The sequence below is a fragment of the Orycteropus afer genome, unplaced genomic scaffold (assembly GCF_000298275.1).
Source record: "Orycteropus afer afer isolate SDZICR_OR568_19922 unplaced genomic scaffold, OryAfe1.0 scaffold00290, whole genome shotgun sequence".
NCBI lineage: Eukaryota > Metazoa > Chordata > Mammalia > Tubulidentata > Orycteropodidae > Orycteropus > Orycteropus afer.
Genome location: NW_006921877.1, coordinates 2,370,355 through 2,391,544, shown reverse-complemented (window position 1 = coordinate 2,391,544; position 21,190 = coordinate 2,370,355). Strand labels below are relative to the sequence as shown.

The window sequence follows — 21,190 nt, the reverse complement described above, 5'->3', positions numbered from 1 at the left end:
TTGGGTCGATGCACCTCAAAGTGACATCTTTGCTTTTTAACACTTTAAAGAGGTCTTTTGTGGTATATTTGCCCAACACAATGCATCATTTGCTTTCTTGATTGCTATTTCCATGGGTGTTGATTATGGACCCAAGTAAAATGAATTTGACAATTTTGGTCTTTCCTCCATTTATCATAATGTTGCCTTTTGGTCCAGTTGTGAGGATTTTTGTTTTCTTTACATTGTGGTATAATCCATACTAAAGGGTGTAATCTTTGATCTTCATCAGTAATGCTTCAAGTCCTCTTTGATTTCAGCAAGCAAGGCTGTATCATCTGTGTATCACAGATTGTTAATGAATCTTCTCTAATCCTGATGCTGTGTTGTTCTTCATATACTCCAGCTTCTCAGATTATTTGCTGAGCATACAAATTGAATAAGTATTGTGGCAAGATACAACCCTGACACACCTCTTCTCATTTTAAAGCACACAATACCCCCTTGTTCGGTTTGACTGACTGTATCTTGCTCCATGTACATGTTCCTCAGGAGCACAATTAAAGTGTTCTGGAATTCCTGTTCTTTGAAATGTTATCTGCAATTTGTTAAGATCCACTAAGCTAAATGTTTACATAGCCAGTAAAACACAGATAAATATTTCTGGTATTCTCTGCTTTTAGCTAGGATCCATCTGACATCGGCACTGATACCCCTCAATCCACATGTTCTGAATCCAGCTTGAATTTGTGGCAGTTCCCTGTCAGTATATTGCTTTAACCATTTTTTAATTTCCTCTTTTTTTTTTTTTTTTTGGATCACCCTTCTTTGGAATTTTGGAATGGCACAAATATGGAACTCTTCCAGTCATTTCAGCAGGTAGCTGACTTCTAAATTTAGTGTTTTGGTTACCTAGTGTCACTCTAATGGGAACATACCACAAATGGGATGGCTCAAACAAATATGAGTTTATTCTCTTACAATTTTGGAGGCTTTAAGTCTTGAGTTAAAAGTGCCAGGCCCTAGGGCCTGGGTGAAAGCCCCTCAACCTTGGACTTCAGCTCTGCCTCCTGCTCCTGGCCCATTGAAGCTGGAGGCTTTTCTTCACTCAGGCAGCTGCTAGCTGCTGAGGCTGACAACCCCAGGGTTGATGAGTAGAAAGGCACAGTCCCACTGTTACCAAACCACATGGCAGGCCACTAATTCAAGTCCAGAAGAAGTCCCAAGATTGGCAGATCATGGCAGGATGTTGAGCAATGACTTGGCTACATGCAGAATTCAAGCATGCCAAAAGAAGAGACCATCCTCAAAGTTGCTGCTTATATACTGGAAGCAGACCACATCCCTAAAGCAGCTACTCAGCTGCTTCAGTAGATTCCACCATGGAATTGATTGCCAGTCTCACCATGGAAAATAACTACATCCAGTTGTCCAGCCACTCAACTAGGCCCAGCCAAGTTGACAACAACCTTAACTAGACAAATGAGCACTTCCAGTGTTGCATCTGTTTGTTGAAACATCACAGTTGATACTCTACCATTCCTAGAGCCTTGTTTTTCTGTAAAGCCTTCAGTGCAGATTGAAATTCTTCTTTCAGTACCATCAGTTCTTGATCATATGCTACCTCCTGAAATGGTTGAACGTCAACCAATTATCTTTAGTATAGTAACTGGATTCTTTCCATCTTCACTTAATGATTTCTGTGTTGTTCAGTAAGATCCCTCCAGTATTGCAACTACTTGAGGCTTGAATATTTTCTTCAGTTCTTTCAGCTTGAGAAATGCCAAGCATGTTCTTCCCTTTTGTTTTTCTAACTCCAGGTGTTTGCACATTTCATTGTAATACTTTACATTGTCTTCTCAAGCCACACCTTGAAATCTTCTGTTCAGCTCTTATACTTCATCATTTCTTCCATTTGCATTAGCTACTGTCCATTCAAGAGCAAGTTTCTGAGTCTCTTTTTACATCCATTTTGGCCTTTTCTTTCTTTTTTGTCTTTTTAATGACCTTTTGCTTTCTTCACATATGATGTCCTTGATGTCATCCCATAACTCATCTGATCTTCAGTTATTAATGTTCAGTGCATCAAATCTGTTCTTGAGATGGTCTCTAAATGCAGGTAGGATATTCCCAACATTGTACTTGGGCTCTCATGGTCTTGTTTTAATTTTTTTCAGCTTCATTTTGAATGAGTATATGAGCAATTGATGGTCTGTTCCGTAGTCGCTCCCTGGCTTTGTTCTGACTGATAATATTGAGCTTCTCTACCTTCTCATTCCACAGATACAGTCAATTTTTATTCCTGTGTATTCCACCCAGTAAGGTCCAGATGTATAGTGCCATGTATGTTGTTTAAAAAAAAAGGTATTTTTGATTAATTATTTTGTTGATCTTGCAAAATTCTGTCATGTGATCTCCTGCATTCTTTCCATCACCAAAGCCATATTTTTCAGCTACTGATGTTCCTTTCTTTGTTTCCAACTTTCCTGTTCTAATTACCAGTAATTATCCATTGATTTTGATTGAATGTTTGATCAATTTCAGACTTGAGAAGTTAGTAAAAATTTTCAATTTTTTCATCTTTGGCATTAGTGGTTGGTGCATAAATTTGAATATTAGTAGTATTAACTGGTCTTCCTCGTAGGCATATGGATATTAGTCTATCACTGACAGCATTGTACTTGAAGATAGATCTTGAAATGTTCTTTATGACTATGAATGTGATGCCATTGCTCTTGGATTTCTTGTTCCTGGCATAGTAGACCTTTTATTTGTCCAATTCAAAATGGCCAAATCCATCTTAGCTTTCTAATACATAAAATATCAATCTTTCTGTATTCCATGTCATTTTTGATGACTTCTAATTTTCCTAGATTCATACTTCATATATTCTAATTATTAATGACTGCTTGCAGCTGTTTCTTCTCATTTTGAGTCATGTCACTTCATCAAATGAAAGTCCCAAAAGCTTTACTCCATCCACATCATTAATAGCAACTCTGCTTTGAGGAGCAGCTCTTCCCCAGTAGTAGTTTAATGCCTTTGACCTGAGGGGCTTATCTCTGGCACCATATCAGACAGTATTCCACTGCTATTCGTAAGGTCTTTACTGGCCGTTTCTTTTTCTTTCTTTCTTTCTTTTTTTTTTTAAAGAAGTAGACTGCCAGGTCCTTGTTTATAGTTTGTCTTAGTCTGGAAGCTCCACTGAAACCTGTCTACCATGAGTGACGCTGCTGGTATTTGAAATGGCAGTGGTATAGCCTGCAGCATCACAGCAGCACACAAGCCAACACAGTCAGTTCAACAAACTGACAGATAAGTGGTGGCATAAAAAACTGAGCAAAGGAAAAAAACAATTATTAACTTCAGTTGCATCATTGTTTCATTGATGTTTTAGTTACAAACAAAAACCTGGATCCTATAACAATGTTGAGATTGATATAATGTTAGATGGTAGCTACATGAGTGTTCATCATATATATACATTTTTTTTTATTTGAAATATTTTATAAAGATACTTCTTTTGTGACCACAAATAACATGTCACTCCCCTGCTTAAGATTCTTTAATAGTTTCCCATTGTACTTTGGATTTTATACTGAGTCTTAACCTTGGGTTACAAGGTACTGCATTATCTGTCCTCTTGTTATCTCTCCCTCCAAAACTGTTCCAGCCACACTGATATTATTCAGTTCTTGGAGCTAACTTGCCCAATGTTTTCCAGCCTACCTTTAAGCCTTTGTACATGCTGTACCTTCTTCTTGGCATCCTTCCACCATTTGTGTGACTATCTTCTTTATCCTTGAGCTGTCAGCTTTAGTCTAACCTCAGAGAGCCCTTCCCTGGTCCCTCTAAAACTAGGTCATTCTCACTCTCTTAATTCTCTCCCCGACTGCCATGTTTGTGTTCTGCATTGCATTTATGACCACTCACATTTATTTGCTGACTTGTTTTTGTTCTGTCTTTTCCAGGAGAATAAAAGCACCATGGGGATTAGGAACTTTTCTGTCTCCTTGTGTGTCTTGCTAAAGATGGAATCACCAGCAGCAAACTCAGTGCTGCCTGACACATAGTAACTGTTCATACAAATTTTATCTAATGAATGAATGATACTCAGTGTAGCTACTCGGAAGGTTTCAGGTGATTAGACCTGAGTTAATATTCTGCCCCTGCTCCTTCCAACCTGATCCTTTTGTATCAGCTATAAATAGGTTATTAACACCTACACACTCCTCTCCCTCCTCCTTCACCATGGGGCTTTTAGGAACTGAGTATAATTTTTCTTTTACTTCATGATTTCTTCCATTCACTTTATATACTTTCCAATTAAGAGCAAGTTTCATAATCTCTTCTGGCAGCCATTCTTTCCTTGCTTTTTAATGACCTTTCACTTTCTTCATGTTTGATGTCTTCCCACAACTCGTCTGGTCTTTGATTAGCATTTATTGCATCACATTTATCTTGAGATGATCTTTAAATTCAGGTGCAATGTCTCTGAAGTTGTAATTTTGTTCTCATGGATGTGCTTTGATCTTCACCTTCGGCTTGTATTTGCACATGAGCAGTTGATGGTCTATTCCACAGTCACTTTGTCTTGACTAATGATATTGAGCTTCCCCATCGTCTCTTTCCACAGATTTAGTTGATTTGATTCCTGTGTAATCTGTCTGGTAAGGTCCATGTATGTGTATGGTCATCAATTGTGTTATTGAAAAAATATTTCCAATGAATAAGTTGTTGGTCTTGCAGAGTTCTGTCATGCTATCTCTAGCGTCATTTCTATCACCAAAGCCATATTTTCAACTACTGATTGTTCTTTGTTTCCAAAGAAGATTCCAATCAGCAGTAATTATAAATACATCCTGATTGTATGTTCAGTCAATCCTAGACTAGCACAGGTCATAAAAATCTTTAATTTCTTCATCTTTGGCATTCTTGGTCAGTGCATAAATTTGAATAATAATTGTTTTAACTATTTTTCTTCATAGGATTATGGATATTAACCTACCACTGACAGTACTGTACTTCAGGATACATCTGGAAATGTTCTTTCTGACAATGACTGTAATGCCATTCTTCTTCAATTTGTTGTTCCAGCATAATAAACCATATGATTGAGTGATTCAAAATGGCCAGCACCAATGCATTTCATCTCACTAATGCCTATAATGGGAGCTCTGATTGTGTAGTGCCTAAGGCACTTGACTACTAACCAGAAGGTTGGCTGTTCAAACCCACCAGCCACGCCTCGGAAGGAAAATTGGGTGATCTACTTCCGTAGTGATACCACCTCGGGAACCCAAGGAGGGGTCGCTATGAGTTGGGACCGACTCAGCAGCACATAACAACAAACAATAACAATGCCTAGGATAGTGATCTCTAAGCATCTTATTTCATTTTTAACAACTTCCAGTTTCCCTTGATTCATACTTCATACATTCAGTGTTCTGATAACTAATATATGCTGCTGTTACTTCTCATTTTGACATGCCAAAGTGAGTTGTGAGTAAAAAAAACTGACAATTTCAGAGCATGGCTCAGGAAGACAAATATTAGGATGAGGATGACAAAGACCTGAATTAAAAAACTGAAAGTGAAGAACACAATTGGCATTTCTCAAACTGGAAGAACTGAAGAAAAAATTCAAGCCTTGAGTTGGCATTACTGAAGCATTCTATGGGCAAAATATTGACGATGTAGGAAGCATCAAAAGAATATGGAAGGAATACATAGTCACTGTACCAAAAAGAATTTGTCAGTGTTCAACCGTTTCAGGAGTTAGCATGTAATCAAGAACTGCTGCAACTGAGGGAAGAAGTTCAAGCTGCACTGAAGGCATTAACAAAAACAAGGCTCCAGGAATACCAGTTGAGATGCTTCAGGAAACAGATGCACTTACTTATCTATGTCAAGAAATTTGGAAGACAGCTTCTTGGCCATCCACCTGAGAATATCTATATTCATGGCATTCCAAAGAAAAGTGATCAAATGGAGTACAGAAATTACTGAACAGGATTAAAAAGAGCATGTGGAATGAGGAATACACTGTTGTCAGATGCATCATGACTAAAAGCAGATAATACCAGATAGATGTTCACTTGTGTTTTATCAACTGCATGAAGGCATTTGACTGGATCATAATAAATTATAGATAACATTATGAAGAACGGAGAATTCCAGAACATTTGTGTTCATGTGGAACCTGTATGTGGATTAATGGCAGTTATTGGAACAGAACAAAATGATACCGCATGGTTTGAATAGGAAAAGGTTTGTGGGAGGGTTGTATCCTTTCACCTTACTTACTCAGTCTGTGTGCTGAATACATAATCCAAGAAACTAGACTGTATGAGGAAGAATGCAGCATTGGGATCTGAGGGAGACTTGTTAACAACCTGCAATATGCAGATGACATAACTTTGCTTGCCAGAAATGAAGACAACTTGAAGTTCTTACTGATGAAGGTCAGAGACTACAACTTTCAGTATAAATTATGCCTAAATGTGAAGAAAATGAAAGTCTTTACAACAAGACAGATAAATAACATTATGATAAATGGATAAAAAATTGAAGCTGTCAAGGGTTTCTTTCTGCTTAGGTCAACAGTCAGCGTCCATATTGTTGTTGTTGTTTGGTGTCATCAAGTCACCTCCGATTTACAGTGACCCTGTGCACAACAGAATGAAACACTGCCCAATCTTGTGCCAGCCTCATGCCTTGCTATACCTGAGCCCATCGTTGCAGCCACTGTGTCAATCCATCTCATTGAAGGCCTTCCCCTTTTTCGTTGACCCTCCACATTACCAAGCATGATAACATTCTCCAGGGAATGGTCCCTTCTGACACAGTGACCAAAGTAGGTCAAACAAAGTCTTAGCCATTCTCTCTTCCAAGGAGCATTCTGGCTGCACTTCTTCCAGGATACATTTTCTCATTCTTTTGGCAGTCCATGGTACTGTCAGTATTCTTTGCCAACACCACAACTCAAAAGCATCAACTCTTCTTTAGTCTTCCTTTTTCATTATCCAGCTCTCACATGCATATGAGCCAATTGAAAACACCTTAGCTTGGGTTAGGAGCACCTTAGTCTTCAAGGAGACATCTTTGCTCTTCAGCACTTGAAAGAGGTCTTTTGCAGCGGATTTGCCCAGTGCAATATGTCATGTGATGTCTTTGCTGCTGCTTCCATTGTGTTGATTATAGAACCAAATAAGATGAAATCTTTGACAAAGTCGATCTTTTCTCCATTTATCATGATGCTGCTTATTGGTCCAGTTGTAAGGATTTTCATTTTCTTGATGTTGAGATGTAATCTATACTGCACACTGCAGTTGTTAATCTTCATCAATAAGTGCTTCAGCTCATCCTCACTTTCAGCAAAGTTCTGTCACCTGCATATCGCAAGTTGTTATTGAGTCTTCTTCCAATCCTGATGCCACGTTCTTCTTCATATAGTCCAGCTTCTCAGATTATTTGCTCAGCATTCAGACTGAATAAGTATGGAGAAAGGATACAACCCTGATGCACTTCCTGATTTTAAACCATGCAGTGTCCCCTTGTTCTGTTCAAACAACAGCTTCCTGGTCTACGTACAGGTTCCTCATGAGCACAGTTTAGTGTTCTGGAATTCCCATCTTCTCAGTGTTACCCGTAATTTGTTATGATCTACACAATTGAATGCTTTTGCATAGTTGATAAAACAAAAGTAAACATCTTTCTGGTATACTTTGCCTTGAGCCAAGATCCATCTGACATCAGCAATGATATCCCTCATTCCATATCCTCTTCTGAATCCAGCTTACATTTCTGGAAGTTCTCTGTCAGTATACTGCTGCAACTGTTTTTTAATGATCTTCAGTAAGATTTTACTTGTGTGTGATATTGTTCGATAATTTCCATGGGTTCTATGGTTTCTATGGGTTCACCATTCTTTGGAATGGGTACAAATAAGTGAGTGCCCCCAGCATGGCATCTGTTTGTTGAAACATCTCAGTGGGTATTCTGTTGATTCTTGGAGCCTTATTCTTCACTAATTCCTTTAGTGCAGCTTTGATTTCTTCCTTCAGTACCACTGGTTCTTGATCATATGCCACCTCCTGAAATGGAGGAACATCAACCAGTTCTTTTTGGTACAGTGACTTTGTATATATTCCTTTCATCTTCTTTTGATGTTTCCTGCATCATTCAGTATTTTGCCCACAGAATCTTTCAGTATTGCAACTCGAGGCTTGAATTTTTTCTTCAGTTCTTTCAGATTGAGGAATGCCAAGTGTGTACTTCCCTTTTCGTTTTCTAACTCCAGGTCTTTGTACATTTCATTATAATAATTAACTTTGTCTTCTCAAGCTCCTCTTTGAAATCTTCTGTTGAGCTCTTTTATCTTGTCCTTTCTTCCATTTGCTTTAGCTACTCTTCATTCAAGAGAATTTCATTCTCTTCTGACATCCATTTTGGTCTTTTCTTCCTTTCTTTTTAATGACCTTTTTCTTCATGAATGATGTTCTTGATGTCATCCCACAATTCCTCTAGTTTTCTGTCATTGGTGTTCAATGCATCAAATCTATTCTTTACATGGTCTCTAAATCCAGGAGGGATATAATCAAGGTCATATTTTGGCTCTCGTGGACTTCTTTTGTCTTCACTTTCAACGTGAACTTACGTATCAGCAGTTGATGGTCTGTTCCACAATCAGCTCCTGGGCTTGTTTTGGTTGAAGATACTGAGCTTCTCCATCGCCTTTTTCCATAGATGTAGTCAATTTCATTCCTGTGTACTCCATCTGGCGAAGTCCATGTGTATAGCAGCCATTTGTGTTGTTGAAAAAAGGTATTTGCAATGATAAAGCTGTTGGTTTTATAAAATTGTCATGTGATCTCCAGCGTTTTTTCTGTCACTGAGGCCATGTTTTCCAACTACCGGTGATTCTTCTTTGTTTCCAGCTTTTTATTCCAGTCACCAGTGATAATCAACACATCTTGGTTGCGTGTTTGGTCAATTTCAGACTGCAGAAGTTGGTAAAAATCTTCAACTTTTTCATCTTTGGCTTTAGTGATCAGTATGTAAATTTGAGTAATAGTGGTATGAACTGGTCTTCCTTGTAGTTGTATGCATATTATCCTATCACTAACAGCATTGTACTTCAAGATAGATCTTGAAACATTCTTTGTGACAATGAATCCCACACCATTCCTCTTCAATTTGTCATTCCCAGTGTAGTAGATCATATGGTTGTCTGATTCAGAATGGCTAAAACTAGTCCATTTCAGCTCACTGATGCCTAGGATATTGATCTTTATGCATTCCATTTCATTTTTGACAACTTCCAATTTTCCTAGAATCATACTTTGTACATTCCATATTCCAATTATTAATGGATGTTTGCAGCTATTTCTTCTCATTTTGAGTCGTGCCACATCAGCAAATGGAGGTCCTAAAAGCTTTACTCCATCCATGTCATTAAGTTCACCTCTACTTGGAGGAGGTAGCTCTTCCCTAGTTGTATTTTTCAGTACCTTCTGACCTGAAGGGCTCATCTTCCAGCATTAGTATTGGACACTATTCATAAAGTTTTCCAGTAATTTATCAGACAGTGTTTTGTTGCTATAGATAAGGTTTTCACTGGTCAGTTCTTTGAGAGGTGAATGGCCATTTATTCTTCCAACTCTGTCTTTGTCTGGAAGCTCTGCTGAAACCTGTCACTATGGGTGACCCTGCTGGTATCTGAAACACCAGTGGCATACCCTCCAGCTTTACAGCAACATGCAAGCCACCACAGTACAACAAACTGACAGACAGGTGGTAGATCGACATCCATGGAAGTAGCAACATCACATGACATACTGCATTGGGCAGATCTGCTACAAAAGACCTCTTTAACATTTGTTTGGTTTTTTTAATTGTGATTTGGGTGAAAGTTTACAGAGCAAATTCACTTTCCGTATAGCAGCTCACATATACTTTGTCTCATGACATTGACTACAATTTCCCACAATGCAACAGCTCCCCTCCTACTTCTTCCCCATAGTTACCTCTACCCTGTGTCATTTCCTCCATGCACTCCTACCCCCTGAGCTGTCTCCCTGTGCATACACAGCTCTATTCTTCCATGATTCTCTCCAAGGAGTGTATCTACCTAATGTTCAACTCATGTACTTGACTTACATTTGGCTGGAAGCCACAGGAATAGATTCAGTTCCAGACCTGAAAGGCAGCGAGGGGCCATAGTCTCCAGTAGTTAACATAAGGCTGTATCAGATCAACCAAACTGTTCCTTTTTTTTTTTTTTTAATGATTTTGAGTTTTGTTCTACATTGGTCTCATAGTCGTGTAGGCTGAGGATCACATGGTATACCAGTCGCTTGGAGTAATTGTTTCCATGAGTGTTTGGTTTTCTTCATTCTTGTTTGCTCTGGATGAGGAGAAAGTCATCATTGTGTCTAGATGGCTGCTTGCAAGCTTGTAAGATTCTAGTCACTACTTGCTAAAGTAGGATATGGAACAATGTTTTGTATAGTATGTTATTCCAATTGAGCTTGATGTCCCCTGTAATCACAGTCCCGAGCTCACAGATCCAACTACTCGTTCCCTCTGGGTAGCTGGCTATGACCAAGAAGTGACTACAATCTTGTCCTTTGTCAGCTCTACTATATACCTGGGAATTCTTACAGAACATACAAATATACTTGTAGAAACACTGTCTGCCAATCCTCTACATGGAAAACACCTCTTTAAAGTTTTGAAAAGCAAAGATGTCACTTTGATGACTAAGGTGTGCCTGGCCCAAGCTGTAGGCTTTTCAGTCCTTATGCAAGTGAAAGCTGCACGATGAAAAAGGAAGACAGATAATGTACTCAAATTGTGGTATTGAAGAATGCTGAGTGTAATGTATACTGCTCAGAAGAATGAACAATTCAGTCTTAGAATAAATAAATTCATAATGTTCCTTAGAGAAGTGAGGATGGCAAGCCTTCAACTTACACGTCAGGAGGAAAGACCAAGAACTAGAAAAATACATCACGTTTGGTAGCATGTCAGAGAAAATGAGAGAAACCCTCTCTGAGATGAACTGACACAATAACCACAACAATGGACTCAAACATACAATCATGAGGATGGCATGGGACCAGATAATATTTCTTTCAGTTACATATAAGGTTGCTTGAGTTGGATTTGACTTATAGCACCTAACAACACAAAATTGTTTCTTGATATGGTGCTGGTTACATGGTATGTTCCATTTGTGAAAACTCACTGAGCTGTAGATTATGTGTTCATTTTATTTCTACTTTTTTTTAAGTTAAAAAAAAATGCTCTCATAGGACTGCTTTGAGAATAGAGTAAGAGAATGTATGTAAAGTATTTATGTAAAGGTAGATGCAGAGTATGTGCTCAGTAAACAGGAACTGCTCTTACCATCTTTATCAAATAGGGTAACATCTCAGTTAGCCAGAGGGGACTGACTAATGTCATCAACCTTCACTATTGTAATCTTTCTAAAAGTAAACAGCTCCCTTAAATTTACGTATCAGGAATATAAGAAGTAAAATTCTAACTCTGAGCACAGCATATGGAGCAGAAACATTGATATCTGAAATGACAACAGTGTTTCAATATAACTATTACATTCCTTTAATGTTGACATTTTCTAGATCCCTTGGATTATCTTATATAGTTTATTTTTTAAATAACTGATTTGTTAAATTCTTAAAGTAGATGGAACATGAGCTCCTTGAAGGCAGAGGTTATGTACTTTTTCATTGTTGTACTCCTAGTGCCTAGTGTAGTTCTTGGTGTCTAATGAACTTTGATGGATTAAAAAATGAAAACTTCACAGAAAAAAATCTCATGAACATTAGAACCTGCTTCTCCAGTCTCTTAACTCCCATTCAGTATCTGTTCTTCTTCAGTTTCTTTTCTCCCATATCTTTATTTCATGTATCTATTTCTAAAAATTGACCATCTACATACTCATTTTACTGGCTCTATAATCTGTATTGGAATCATAATTTGCTTACCCTTTCTCCAGATGTTAGGTGTGCTGGTATTCACTGGTATGAATTGTAACTGCCATAACTATCTCTATAAATCCCTTTTTGCCTGCTGAATTACTTCTCATGAATCAAAGGGCATGGACAGTTGAGTAAATCTACTTACTTAGATCATTATCTAATTTGTAATCTTTATCCACGACTCATAAATGATACTTTAAGGATTATAACATTTTGTAGATTTAATGGCTGCTGTAGTGATCATGTCATGATTGATTTTATTCTAATCTTCTCTTAGGGTTTATGAGTGTAACAAGCGCTGCAAATGTGATGCAAACATGTGCACAAACCGGTTGGTACAGCATGGACTGCAGGTTCGGCTCCAGTTATTCAAAACACAGAACAAGGGCTGGGGTATCCGCTGCTTGGATGACATTGCCAAAGGTTCCTTTGTCTGTATTTATGCAGGTTCGTGATGAGATGTAAGGGTGTTTTCTGGGATTGGGATATGGTAGGTTGAACCAGAGACAAATTGAACATGTGATGAAAGTGCTGGGTATGTGAACTGGGAGTAAGTGGCTAGGGTTTTCTTCTGTAAAGGACAGGGTAAGTGATGTGCCTGTCCAGGTAGGCCATGGAGGGACAAAAGCTCTCCATAAGGACAAGAACGAAAAGAAATGAAATTGCTGTGGAAGCAGTGATATTTCAGAGGAGAGAGATGGTTGTAGAGTCCAATGTACTATTTTGTCCCACATTATTCCACCCCACCCCAGAGGTCTTTTAGCATAGCTGAGAATGTTGTTTCAGTTAAAAAAGCAAAGAGGAAGAAATGGGACTGGATACATAAAGTGTGAGATGAAACACTACAATAAGTTCTCTATACTCTTCTTCATGTTAATATACTGAGGAAGGGAGGGTATCACCAGAAAGAGGAAGGAGACACCATAATGGAGCCATTTTGACTCTGCTGGTGGAGTGGGTATTAATGGAATGACCCTTGTTCCTTCTAAAAGGTCCTCCTAACTCTGAAGGTCTATAATTTTCTTCATTCCCAGGCAAAATCCTGACAGATGACTTTGCAGACAAGGAGGGCCTGGAAATGGGTGATGAATATTTTGCAAATCTGGACCATATCGAGAGTGTGGAGAATTTCAAGGAAGGATATGAGAGTGATGCCCCTTGTTCCTCTGACAGTAGTGGTGTAGACTTGAAGGACCAGGAAGATGGCAACAGTGGTACTGATGACCCTGAAGAGTCCAATGACGATAGTTCAGATGATAACTTCTGTAAGGACGAGGACTTCAGCACCAGCTCAGTGTGGCGCAGCTATGCTACCCGGCGGCAGACCCGGGGCCAGAAGGAGAATGGATTGTCTGAGATAGCTACCAAGGACTCCCGACCCCCAGATCTCGGGCCTCCACATATTCCTGTCCCTCCATCTTTCCCTGTAGTTGGCTGCAATCCACCTTCCTCAGAAGAGACACCCAAAAACAAGGTGGCCTCATGGTTGAGCTGCAATAGTGTCAGTGAAGGTGGCTTCGCTGACTCTGATAGCCGGTCATCCTTCAAGACTAGTGAAGGTGGGGAGGGCCGGGCTTGGGGAGTCCGAGGGGAGGTTGAGAGGGCCTCCACTTCAGGATTGGGCATCAAGGATGAGGGAGACATCAAGCAGCCCAAGAAAGAGGTAAGCAGTGGCAGAAAACTAAGAGCAGCAGCTTTGTTTAACTGATTCAGTAACAAACTTAACCCTTTTATGACTGAATTATTTTCTGCTTTTAATTTTTTGTGGCTAGCCTGTGTTTTCAGTAATGGAAGCCATGTTGAAATCAAGGGGAAAAAAGTTTCTGTTTTTCATTTTGTAGTAATACGTATTTTGATACAAGTATGTAGGACAACTATGTCCTAAGTAGAACACTTTCAGTAGGATTGGTGAGGTGAGGCCCATTTCTTCAGATTCATGCAGTTACACAGGTGCCCACCAGGCATTAGCACATACTACAGCAGGGACAGAAGCTTCCCAAGAAACCTGAGAGGCTAAAAATGTTGGTGGGCAGTGTATGTCCACAGGTCATAAAAGGGTTAACACAGTTTCACTGTGAATCTTCACATGTAATTTTTTTTTTTTTACTTGAATATATACGGCAAACTGATTATCTTCCCTCTTTCTTTGGTTTTTAAGGAACCACATTATTTTAAAATGCTGGCAGGGCAAGAAAGTATCTGATTTATTCCAAAGTGGAGGATTTTAAGTGGTTTTTATTTTAAGTAAATACTCTGTCACATTATCTAACCATTGCTTCCTTCTAGAGTAGAAAAACAAGAATTCTAAATATAATTTTGATGGTGTTGAAACTTTTCACAATGCAGGTAGTGAACTTTGTCTCTGGTCCTTATAAGATTCTGCTCATAGTGAGCATTATACCCTATCATTGGGAAAGTTGACACACCAAACTTTAAATGGTGTACCTCTCACTGGCTAGTTTTCTCTTTAGAAGTCATTTGAGATAAAGTTTAATTCTTGGATTTGGTACCTTGGACCTTGAAAGCATTTTAACCTTTAATTTGCTCTTTTTATCAGGACCCTGATGACCGAAACAAGATGTCAGTGTAAGTGCCTCTCTTTTTGACCTGCTTCCCAGCCTGCCTTCTCTCAAGCCAGTAATTTGAGAAACATCCAATAATCTTTCTGTCATTCCTTCCCCTCCTATCAGAGTTACTGAAAGCTCTCGAAATTACGGCTACAATCCTTCTCCCATAAAGCCTGAAGGACTACGCCGCCCACCGAGTAAGACTAGTATGCATCAGAGCCGACGACTCATGGCCTCTGCTCAGTCCAACCCTGATGTAAGTGACCTTCTTCTCAGGCTGTACCTTACCCAGCCTTGTTTTATTCAGCGTGAGTAAAGAAACATTCTCCTCACTTCACCAAGTCCTTCGCTATAATTCCTGCTGGGTCTTTTCTTGCTTCTCTGGCTTGACTTCCTGCCTTGTTTTCGTCATCTGACACCTCATCTTCCTCTTGATGTAGTCTCAGCTCCTTTCTGCCTAACTAAAAGCATGGGCTTGAATGGGCTCTCTCCGTTTACTCTTGTCACCCTTCTGCTTCCTTCAGGACGTCCTGACCCTGTCCAGCAGCACAGAAAGTGAAGGGGAAAGTGGTACCAGCCGAAAGCCCACTGCTGGTCAGACTTCAGCCACAGCGGTTGACAGTGACGATATCCAGACCATTTCCTCTGGCTCTGAAGGGGAGGACTTTGAGGACAAGAAGAACACGTCTGGTAGTCCAGAAGAATATGGGGGTTAATGGGAAGGAACTGTAGGGAAGCTGGGAGAGAACTTGGTTTTTTTTTGTTTTTTTAAGGAAGCTAAGGAAATAGATGTAAAAAACTCTAGCTCCTAAGAGTTGAAAGATCTCTTAGAGGGCTCTATGACCCCCAACAGAACTGGTAATATTTTCACACGGCCCCTTCCTCTCTGCCCAGTTTCCTATTCTTTTCCCTCAACTCCTTTGTCCAAAAGATCTAGTCCTGCCTGAAAAAAACTACCACTTAGGATCTTTGCCTCGGAGACGTGACTTACTGGTTTTCCTGAGCAGTGAGTAGGATGAAAACTGGCATAGAATGTCCAGTCATGAATTCATGAATTACAGTGGGTCCTGACCACATTCTCCTTCCTTTCCAGGTCCAACGAAACGCCAAGTAGCAGTAAAATCAACCCGAGGCTTTGCTCTTAAATCAACCCATGGGATCGCCATTAAATCAACCAACATGGCCTCTGTGGACAAGGGTGAGAGCGCACCTGTCCGTAAGAACACACGCCAGTTCTATGATGGTGAGGAGTCTTGCTACATCATCGACGCCAAGCTTGAAGGCAACCTGGGCCGCTACCTCAATGTGAGACCCTTCCCCCAACCAGACATTGGATTATTCCATGACCCTGAAGTTTTTGGTTCTTTTAACACAACTATATAAACCCACTGTTTCTTCTTAGAAATCTCAAAGGATTTTAAAGAGGTAGCTTTCTTTCAGAATCTCTCTGCTTTATGGGGAAGGTCAGGTGGCATCAGTGGTTTTGCAGTCCTTAACCACCCCACAAAGCCAGATTCTGATTTCCCTGGCTCTTAGTCTTATCCTGTCCCTGAACCTACAGCACAGCTGCAGCCCCAACCTGTTTGTCCAGAATGTCTTCGTGGATACCCATGACCTTCGCTTCCCTTGGGTGGCCTTCTTTGCCAGCAAGTAAGGAGTCAGGAGGGAGGATGGTTAGGGAGGTGAAAAGCCCAGGGTTGGGGAAGGGCAAAGACCATTGGAATTCTAAGGACACCTCCTTCCCCCATGTTCCAGCTCCACCTGCACACTGTGCAGCCCGGGTGCAGGAGTTGTCTGCTGTCTTCACCACACCCCATCCTTCCCTTCCTCTTTAGGAGAATCCGGGCTGGGACAGAACTCACTTGGGACTATAACTACGAGGTGGGCAGTGTGGAAGGCAAGGAGCTACTCTGCTGCTGTGGGGCCATCGAGTGCAGAGGACGTCTTCTTTAGAGGACAACCTTCTCCCAAATCTTGAAACTCCCCTGAGCGGTCCTTTCCTCAGGAACTGGGTCTCCCTGACTGTTGAACTCTGACCCCAAGTCTGCAGTCTAGCGATTCCTCCAGCTCCTAATAGATAGAAACAGGAGTTGTGGATCAGGAGATCCCTTCCAATGTGGTGCTAGCAGGCAGGGGCCTCCACCTCCTAAGGCTCTGGGGGTGGGGAGAGATTACTGCTCTAACCTGGGCCTGACATCCTTTCAGTCCTCCTGCTGCTCATTCCTCCCATCCCCCATTTGTTCAAGTGTTCACGCGCTTCCAGCAGACTTACTCCTGGAATGAGGGCTGTGTATCTACCACCCTCAGTTTGTATTGTTTCTTGAAAGTCTTTTAACAAGATGGCAAAACTAAGATTGTGATTTGATTTCTCTCCCTCCCCGCCTCTACCCCACCAAATGGCAGCTGTTATTACTCTTGTACCTTCTCTACCTTTGCTTTTTATTTTCCATATGATATTTTTTAAAAAAAAGAAAATGTTACATAACTATGAGGAAGCCATAAGTTAGACCATCTTATTTAGTTTATCCCCTTCTCAATTCATAATAGTCTCAGACACTTGTTGCCATGTTTTACTTAATCTTTAATATATTTTAATTTAAAAAAAAAAATCATTAACAGTACATTTTGGTCTGAAATGGTCCCTCTGCTGAAATGCCAGGTGCTAGCTGTCATTCTGGCTTTAAAACCAAAATTTCGCATGTTTAATAAATAAAAATTAAAACTAGTTGCCATTCTACTCCAAACCAGCTTGCCTAGCTGAAGAGAAGAGGAAGATATCAGAGAAAGGCAGCTAGATTTTGGACCTGTGGCTACAGGGGTAGCTGGCAGAGAATAACATGAAGAAAAGACCGTTTGCACAGTCCCTACTTTTGGCAGAGGTAGGGTAAGGGTCATGTGTACCCTCCTACACTCGACTGTTTGGGTCTTAGAAGGGAAGAGGTTAAAGGCAGCTCCGCTTTGGTTTCTGGCCCAAGTAGAGTGTTTAGAAAGGTGGTCCAACTTTGGCAGAGTGAGGCCCACAGGTGGGACAGTAAGGCACAACCCTGGCTCTGGAGGTCAGGGAGTCAAAGGCAAACAGCTCAGGCCAAATTCTGAAGTGTAAGGAATGTGAGTTGTAAACTCCACCCTCAGAGTTTAGGAAGGGTCTCAAAAGCAATGTAAAGGACAACTTGGAGGACAGAGAGGAAAATAAGACCATCCCCCTCTAAGAGGATATAACCAACCTCCCCTCCACATGAGGATAAGATAAATAAGAATTTGGTTTAAAGGCAATTGGGTGACAAATGGGGAGGGCACAGAGACCTCTCCTCCCTCGCCTTTCTCCCCAGAGCTTAAAGTGACCCTGTGGGGAAGGTGGGGCAGTTCCTTGGCTTTACACATCAGTCTGGGGGGCAGCAGAGACCTCAGTTCAGTCATTCTTACGATGGTTGTTAAGGAGGATGGGATGGCCATTGGCTAGGGATCGGCCCTTTGCTGCTCCTCCAGCTACAGCCTCCTCCCCCTCTGAACTTTCTGTTTCTTCACGATCACTGCGTTCATCTTCTACCAGCTGTGGAAAGGGTTAAGAAAGGTTATGTGATATCACCAAACCTCTAAGAAGTGCCTCTTACTGTAGGCATGTTCCTGCCATACCCAGGGCCTCACTGTAGTTTTTTCAGAGGATTGTTGGCAGTGCGGGAGGGAGTTTGGACATTTTCTAGAATTGAGGGTAGTAGGGCCTACAGAATGGGACAGAGCCTTCACCTTTCCAGTTATGAACTTGTAGGCCATGCGCAAAATGAGGTAAGCCCAGAAGATATGCAGCAGCTGTAGCACTCCCATCATGGAATTGAAGAAGTAGTAGCCAAAGAAGGCAGGATAGAGCTCCAGCGGGTATACCACGGTGCAATGCAGGATCCTGGGGGAGCAGGGAGGAGACAGAATTGTGAGAGGGGATTAAGATGACGGGTGGGTAAATAAGGAAGGAGGAAAGCAAGACTCTTGATTTCTTAAGAACAGGGGTGTAGTTTGCTCACCAGAAGGGCAGGATGACCAGTCGAGTGATGATGAAGACAATGGCGAAGACAATGAAGATATTGTTGCAGGTGTTTTTCCATCCCGCATAGTTAAACATCTTGGCTGACTGCATAAATAGCTCCATTTGTCATCGTGGCCTACTGCTGCTCCCTCATACGTGCATATGTTCAGCCCAGTTACCAGTACTGGTCCTGTGCCCCCACCTTCCTGGTCCCAGGAACACCCCCTACCCCCTTAAAAAAAAAAAGGACAGGGGACCCTGCACCAGGGTCTCTTAAGTTTGAGAAAATGTCCAGGAAGCCTGACCTCAAGCAGGTAGTCAGAAGAGTCGTGCAGAGCCATGATAAGAGTCCCTGCCCGGATGTAATTGGCAAACCAGGAGAAGCTGATGAGGATGATGGTGGCCACATGGTGGATGATTTGTTCCTTAAAATCCTACAGAAAAGGTACAAAAGGTACAGACTTCAGGAGACTGGCCCCATTATTCCTCGTCTCCTCACCTTCAGTTCCCCATATCCCAATGGTTCCATCCAAAGCACCCGGAAATTTAACATGAGGCTGTTGATGCCAGGGCCTCATTTTGACTCCTAGGTTTAATGGCACAAATCCTTGACCTACCTTTCGCTTTACGTCAGAGGCAATACTGAAGAGCAGGGACCAGTAGAAGGAAAGTTCAATCATGTAGTACCAGTACTGGGAAGGGATGGTGCTCTGAGAGAGACAGGGGAGAGGTAAGGGCCCCAGGGCAGTTGGATCCTAGGGTCTCATCTCTCCAAACCCAGCCCTTTCAGCCCTTGAGATTATGGTTAGCTCCATGACTTCAGTCCCTTCTCTTTATGTGAAACTGTCTCTTCACTGGGGATGTGTGTCCTATCCTAAATTACCTCCCTCAATCCATCATCCCCATATAAGGAAGCATAACCCCCTCTCATACCTGTATGGGATACCCCTCCCAAACTTTCTTCATGTCATAGAACCAGGGTTTCTGCAGAGAGATGGTAAGCAGTTAAAACAGGAGGGATCCAAATTCTCTGGCCTCACCCCCACTTTGCCAGAGAACCAACTCCCCACCTCTCAGCAGCCCCCACTCACATCCACAATGACGGCCATGCCGGCAATGAAAGCAATCAGGTAAAATGTGAATCTCCAGCTGAAAGAGGAAGCAGAAATGGCTAGGAGATGGTGTGGAAAATGGCACAGCCCCCCAAGCACCCCTACACAGCCTCTCTCAGGGACATTATTAATAACTAAATTCACTTCCTGGCCTCTTTATAATCTCTATCTAGCCATGGTCTACCCCTCTCAGCAAGAAACATCAGAATTTCCTCTACCACCCAGTTCCTCTTGGCCCAACCTCCTCTACCTGGCTTCTCGGAACTTCTTGAGGAGACTGGGTCGGTCCTGGTTGCGACGGCGGCGGAACCAGCGCTCTACCTGGCGGCCAGAGAGCCCACTCTTCCGTGACAACAGTTCCACATCTGCCTGGGTGTCAAGAAGAAGCCACTAGTTTTCAGCTTCAGAACTCAGTTATTTCCCCCAGTCATCCTCTCCAGTTAAACCTCTCAGCCCCAGTGCCTTTCCATCTCTTCACCCAACAGAGCTGGCGTTGCAACCTTATCCATCCTTTCCCTCCCTCCCAAAACTCAGTAACTCCCAGGGTGAAGTCTGCAGCTAATACCTGCTTGGGCTGCTTGCCATTGGTCAGGTAGAAATGCTCCAGGGCGGGATTGGGAGGTGCCCGCAGCCGAGTTTTCTCCTTTACATTCAGAAGGGCAGCCAGTGGTGTAGCCACATAACTGAGGAAGGGATATGAGTGAGGAGGTGTACGGCTCTCTTGAAACACCTCAGTTTCTTGGTACACCCAGGCTGGGGAGGGAAAAGGACTGCAAGCTCAGGCAACTTCATGCTGGGCCTCAGTTTCCCCAGTTTTCTGGCAAGCCCCCACAGCTAACAAAGCTGCCTGTGTTCACTACTGGGCAGGCGGGGTGGAGAGTAGGGGGGTGAAAACAAATAACCATTGAAGGGCCTGGGGGTGCTGAGCCCTCAGGAGAACAATGGTGCCTTCAGTGGGGGGCACACAGTAGGCAGGGATCTGGGTAGCCAGAACACCAGGAAACTAGACCAATTAACAGTAAGAGACAAACTTGAAGGCCAAGAAACTGTGTGGCTAGCAGCCAGGGAAGGCACAAGGTAGGTTGGTATGCTCACAGCTCAAAGAAATATCGAATGATGAGGAAGAGCAAGGCCAGGGGTAGTGTGATGTAGAGATCTGAGGCTTTGGCATAGACACGTCCATCTCGGTCTTCTAGATCAGCCCAGGTTAAGTTCACAGGCAGCCACAGCCGTTCCCACCAGAAGTAGTCATACAAGGTCTGAAGCATCCTGAGTGAAGGGAGGGAGAAAGCAGAGGGCATCAAGAGGAGGCAGCTGCAGGGGAAAAGACAGATGAAAGTTTTCGCAGTGTAGCCAAAAGAGCAGCTGGCAGAGACTCGGAAGCCTGGGTTTGGTCCTAGCTGTGTGAGCTTAGTCAAATCCATTTCCTCATCTGTGATATAGTGGCTTTCCAGTTCTAGTATTTACTGTTTACAGCAAACTAAGGTGATGCTAACACAGGAAGTT

The 21,190-nt window shown here is 41.9% G+C and overlaps 2 protein-coding genes across 2 annotated transcripts in view; one reads left to right on the top strand and one right to left on the bottom strand.

The window, feature by feature from the left end:
• The window catches only part of SETDB1 (SET domain bifurcated histone lysine methyltransferase 1), a 77,459-nt gene extending 60,952 nt beyond the window's left edge, over positions 1–16,507 (top strand). Inside the window, exons 14-21 of the mRNA XM_042782310.1 lie at positions 12,265–12,434; positions 13,022–13,650; positions 14,545–14,573; positions 14,678–14,810; positions 15,079–15,244; positions 15,648–15,859; positions 16,116–16,204; positions 16,390–16,507. Of these exons, the coding sequence (XP_042638244.1) occupies positions 12,265–12,434; positions 13,022–13,650; positions 14,545–14,573; positions 14,678–14,810; positions 15,079–15,244; positions 15,648–15,859; positions 16,116–16,204; positions 16,390–16,507 (1,546 nt within the window). The remainder of the gene's footprint in view (positions 1–12,264; positions 12,435–13,021; positions 13,651–14,544; positions 14,574–14,677; positions 14,811–15,078; positions 15,245–15,647; positions 15,860–16,115; positions 16,205–16,389) is intronic.
• Positions 16,508–17,963: 1,456 nt separating this feature from the next.
• Positions 17,964–20,952, bottom strand: CERS2 (ceramide synthase 2). The gene is made up of 10 exons (XM_007950920.2): positions 20,780–20,952; positions 20,250–20,367; positions 19,935–20,053; positions 19,664–19,721; positions 19,506–19,556; positions 19,190–19,282; positions 18,878–19,006; positions 18,571–18,677; positions 18,299–18,452; positions 17,964–18,104 (listed from the first exon to the last, which is right to left on the bottom strand). Exons 1-10 carry the CDS (start codon positions 20,950–20,952, stop codon positions 17,964–17,966), a joined length of 1,143 nt encoding a protein of 380 aa, XP_007949111.2.
• Between the last annotated feature and the right edge of the window lie 238 nt (positions 20,953–21,190).

Excerpts from the sequence above, each read along its gene's own strand:
- CERS2 (XM_007950920.2), bottom strand. The coding sequence starts at position 20,952 with ATGCTTCAGACCTTGTATGACTACTTCTGGTGGGAACGGCTGTGGCTG. Across the intron at positions 18,678-18,877 it reads CTTCTGACTACCTGCTTGAG|TCAGCCAAGATGTTTAACTA; the intron begins GTCAGGCTTCCT and ends CTATTTATGCAG. Across the intron at positions 18,105-18,298 it reads ACAAGTTCATAACTGGAAAG|CTGGTAGAAGATGAACGCAG; the intron begins GTGAAGGCTCTG and ends CCCTTTCCACAG.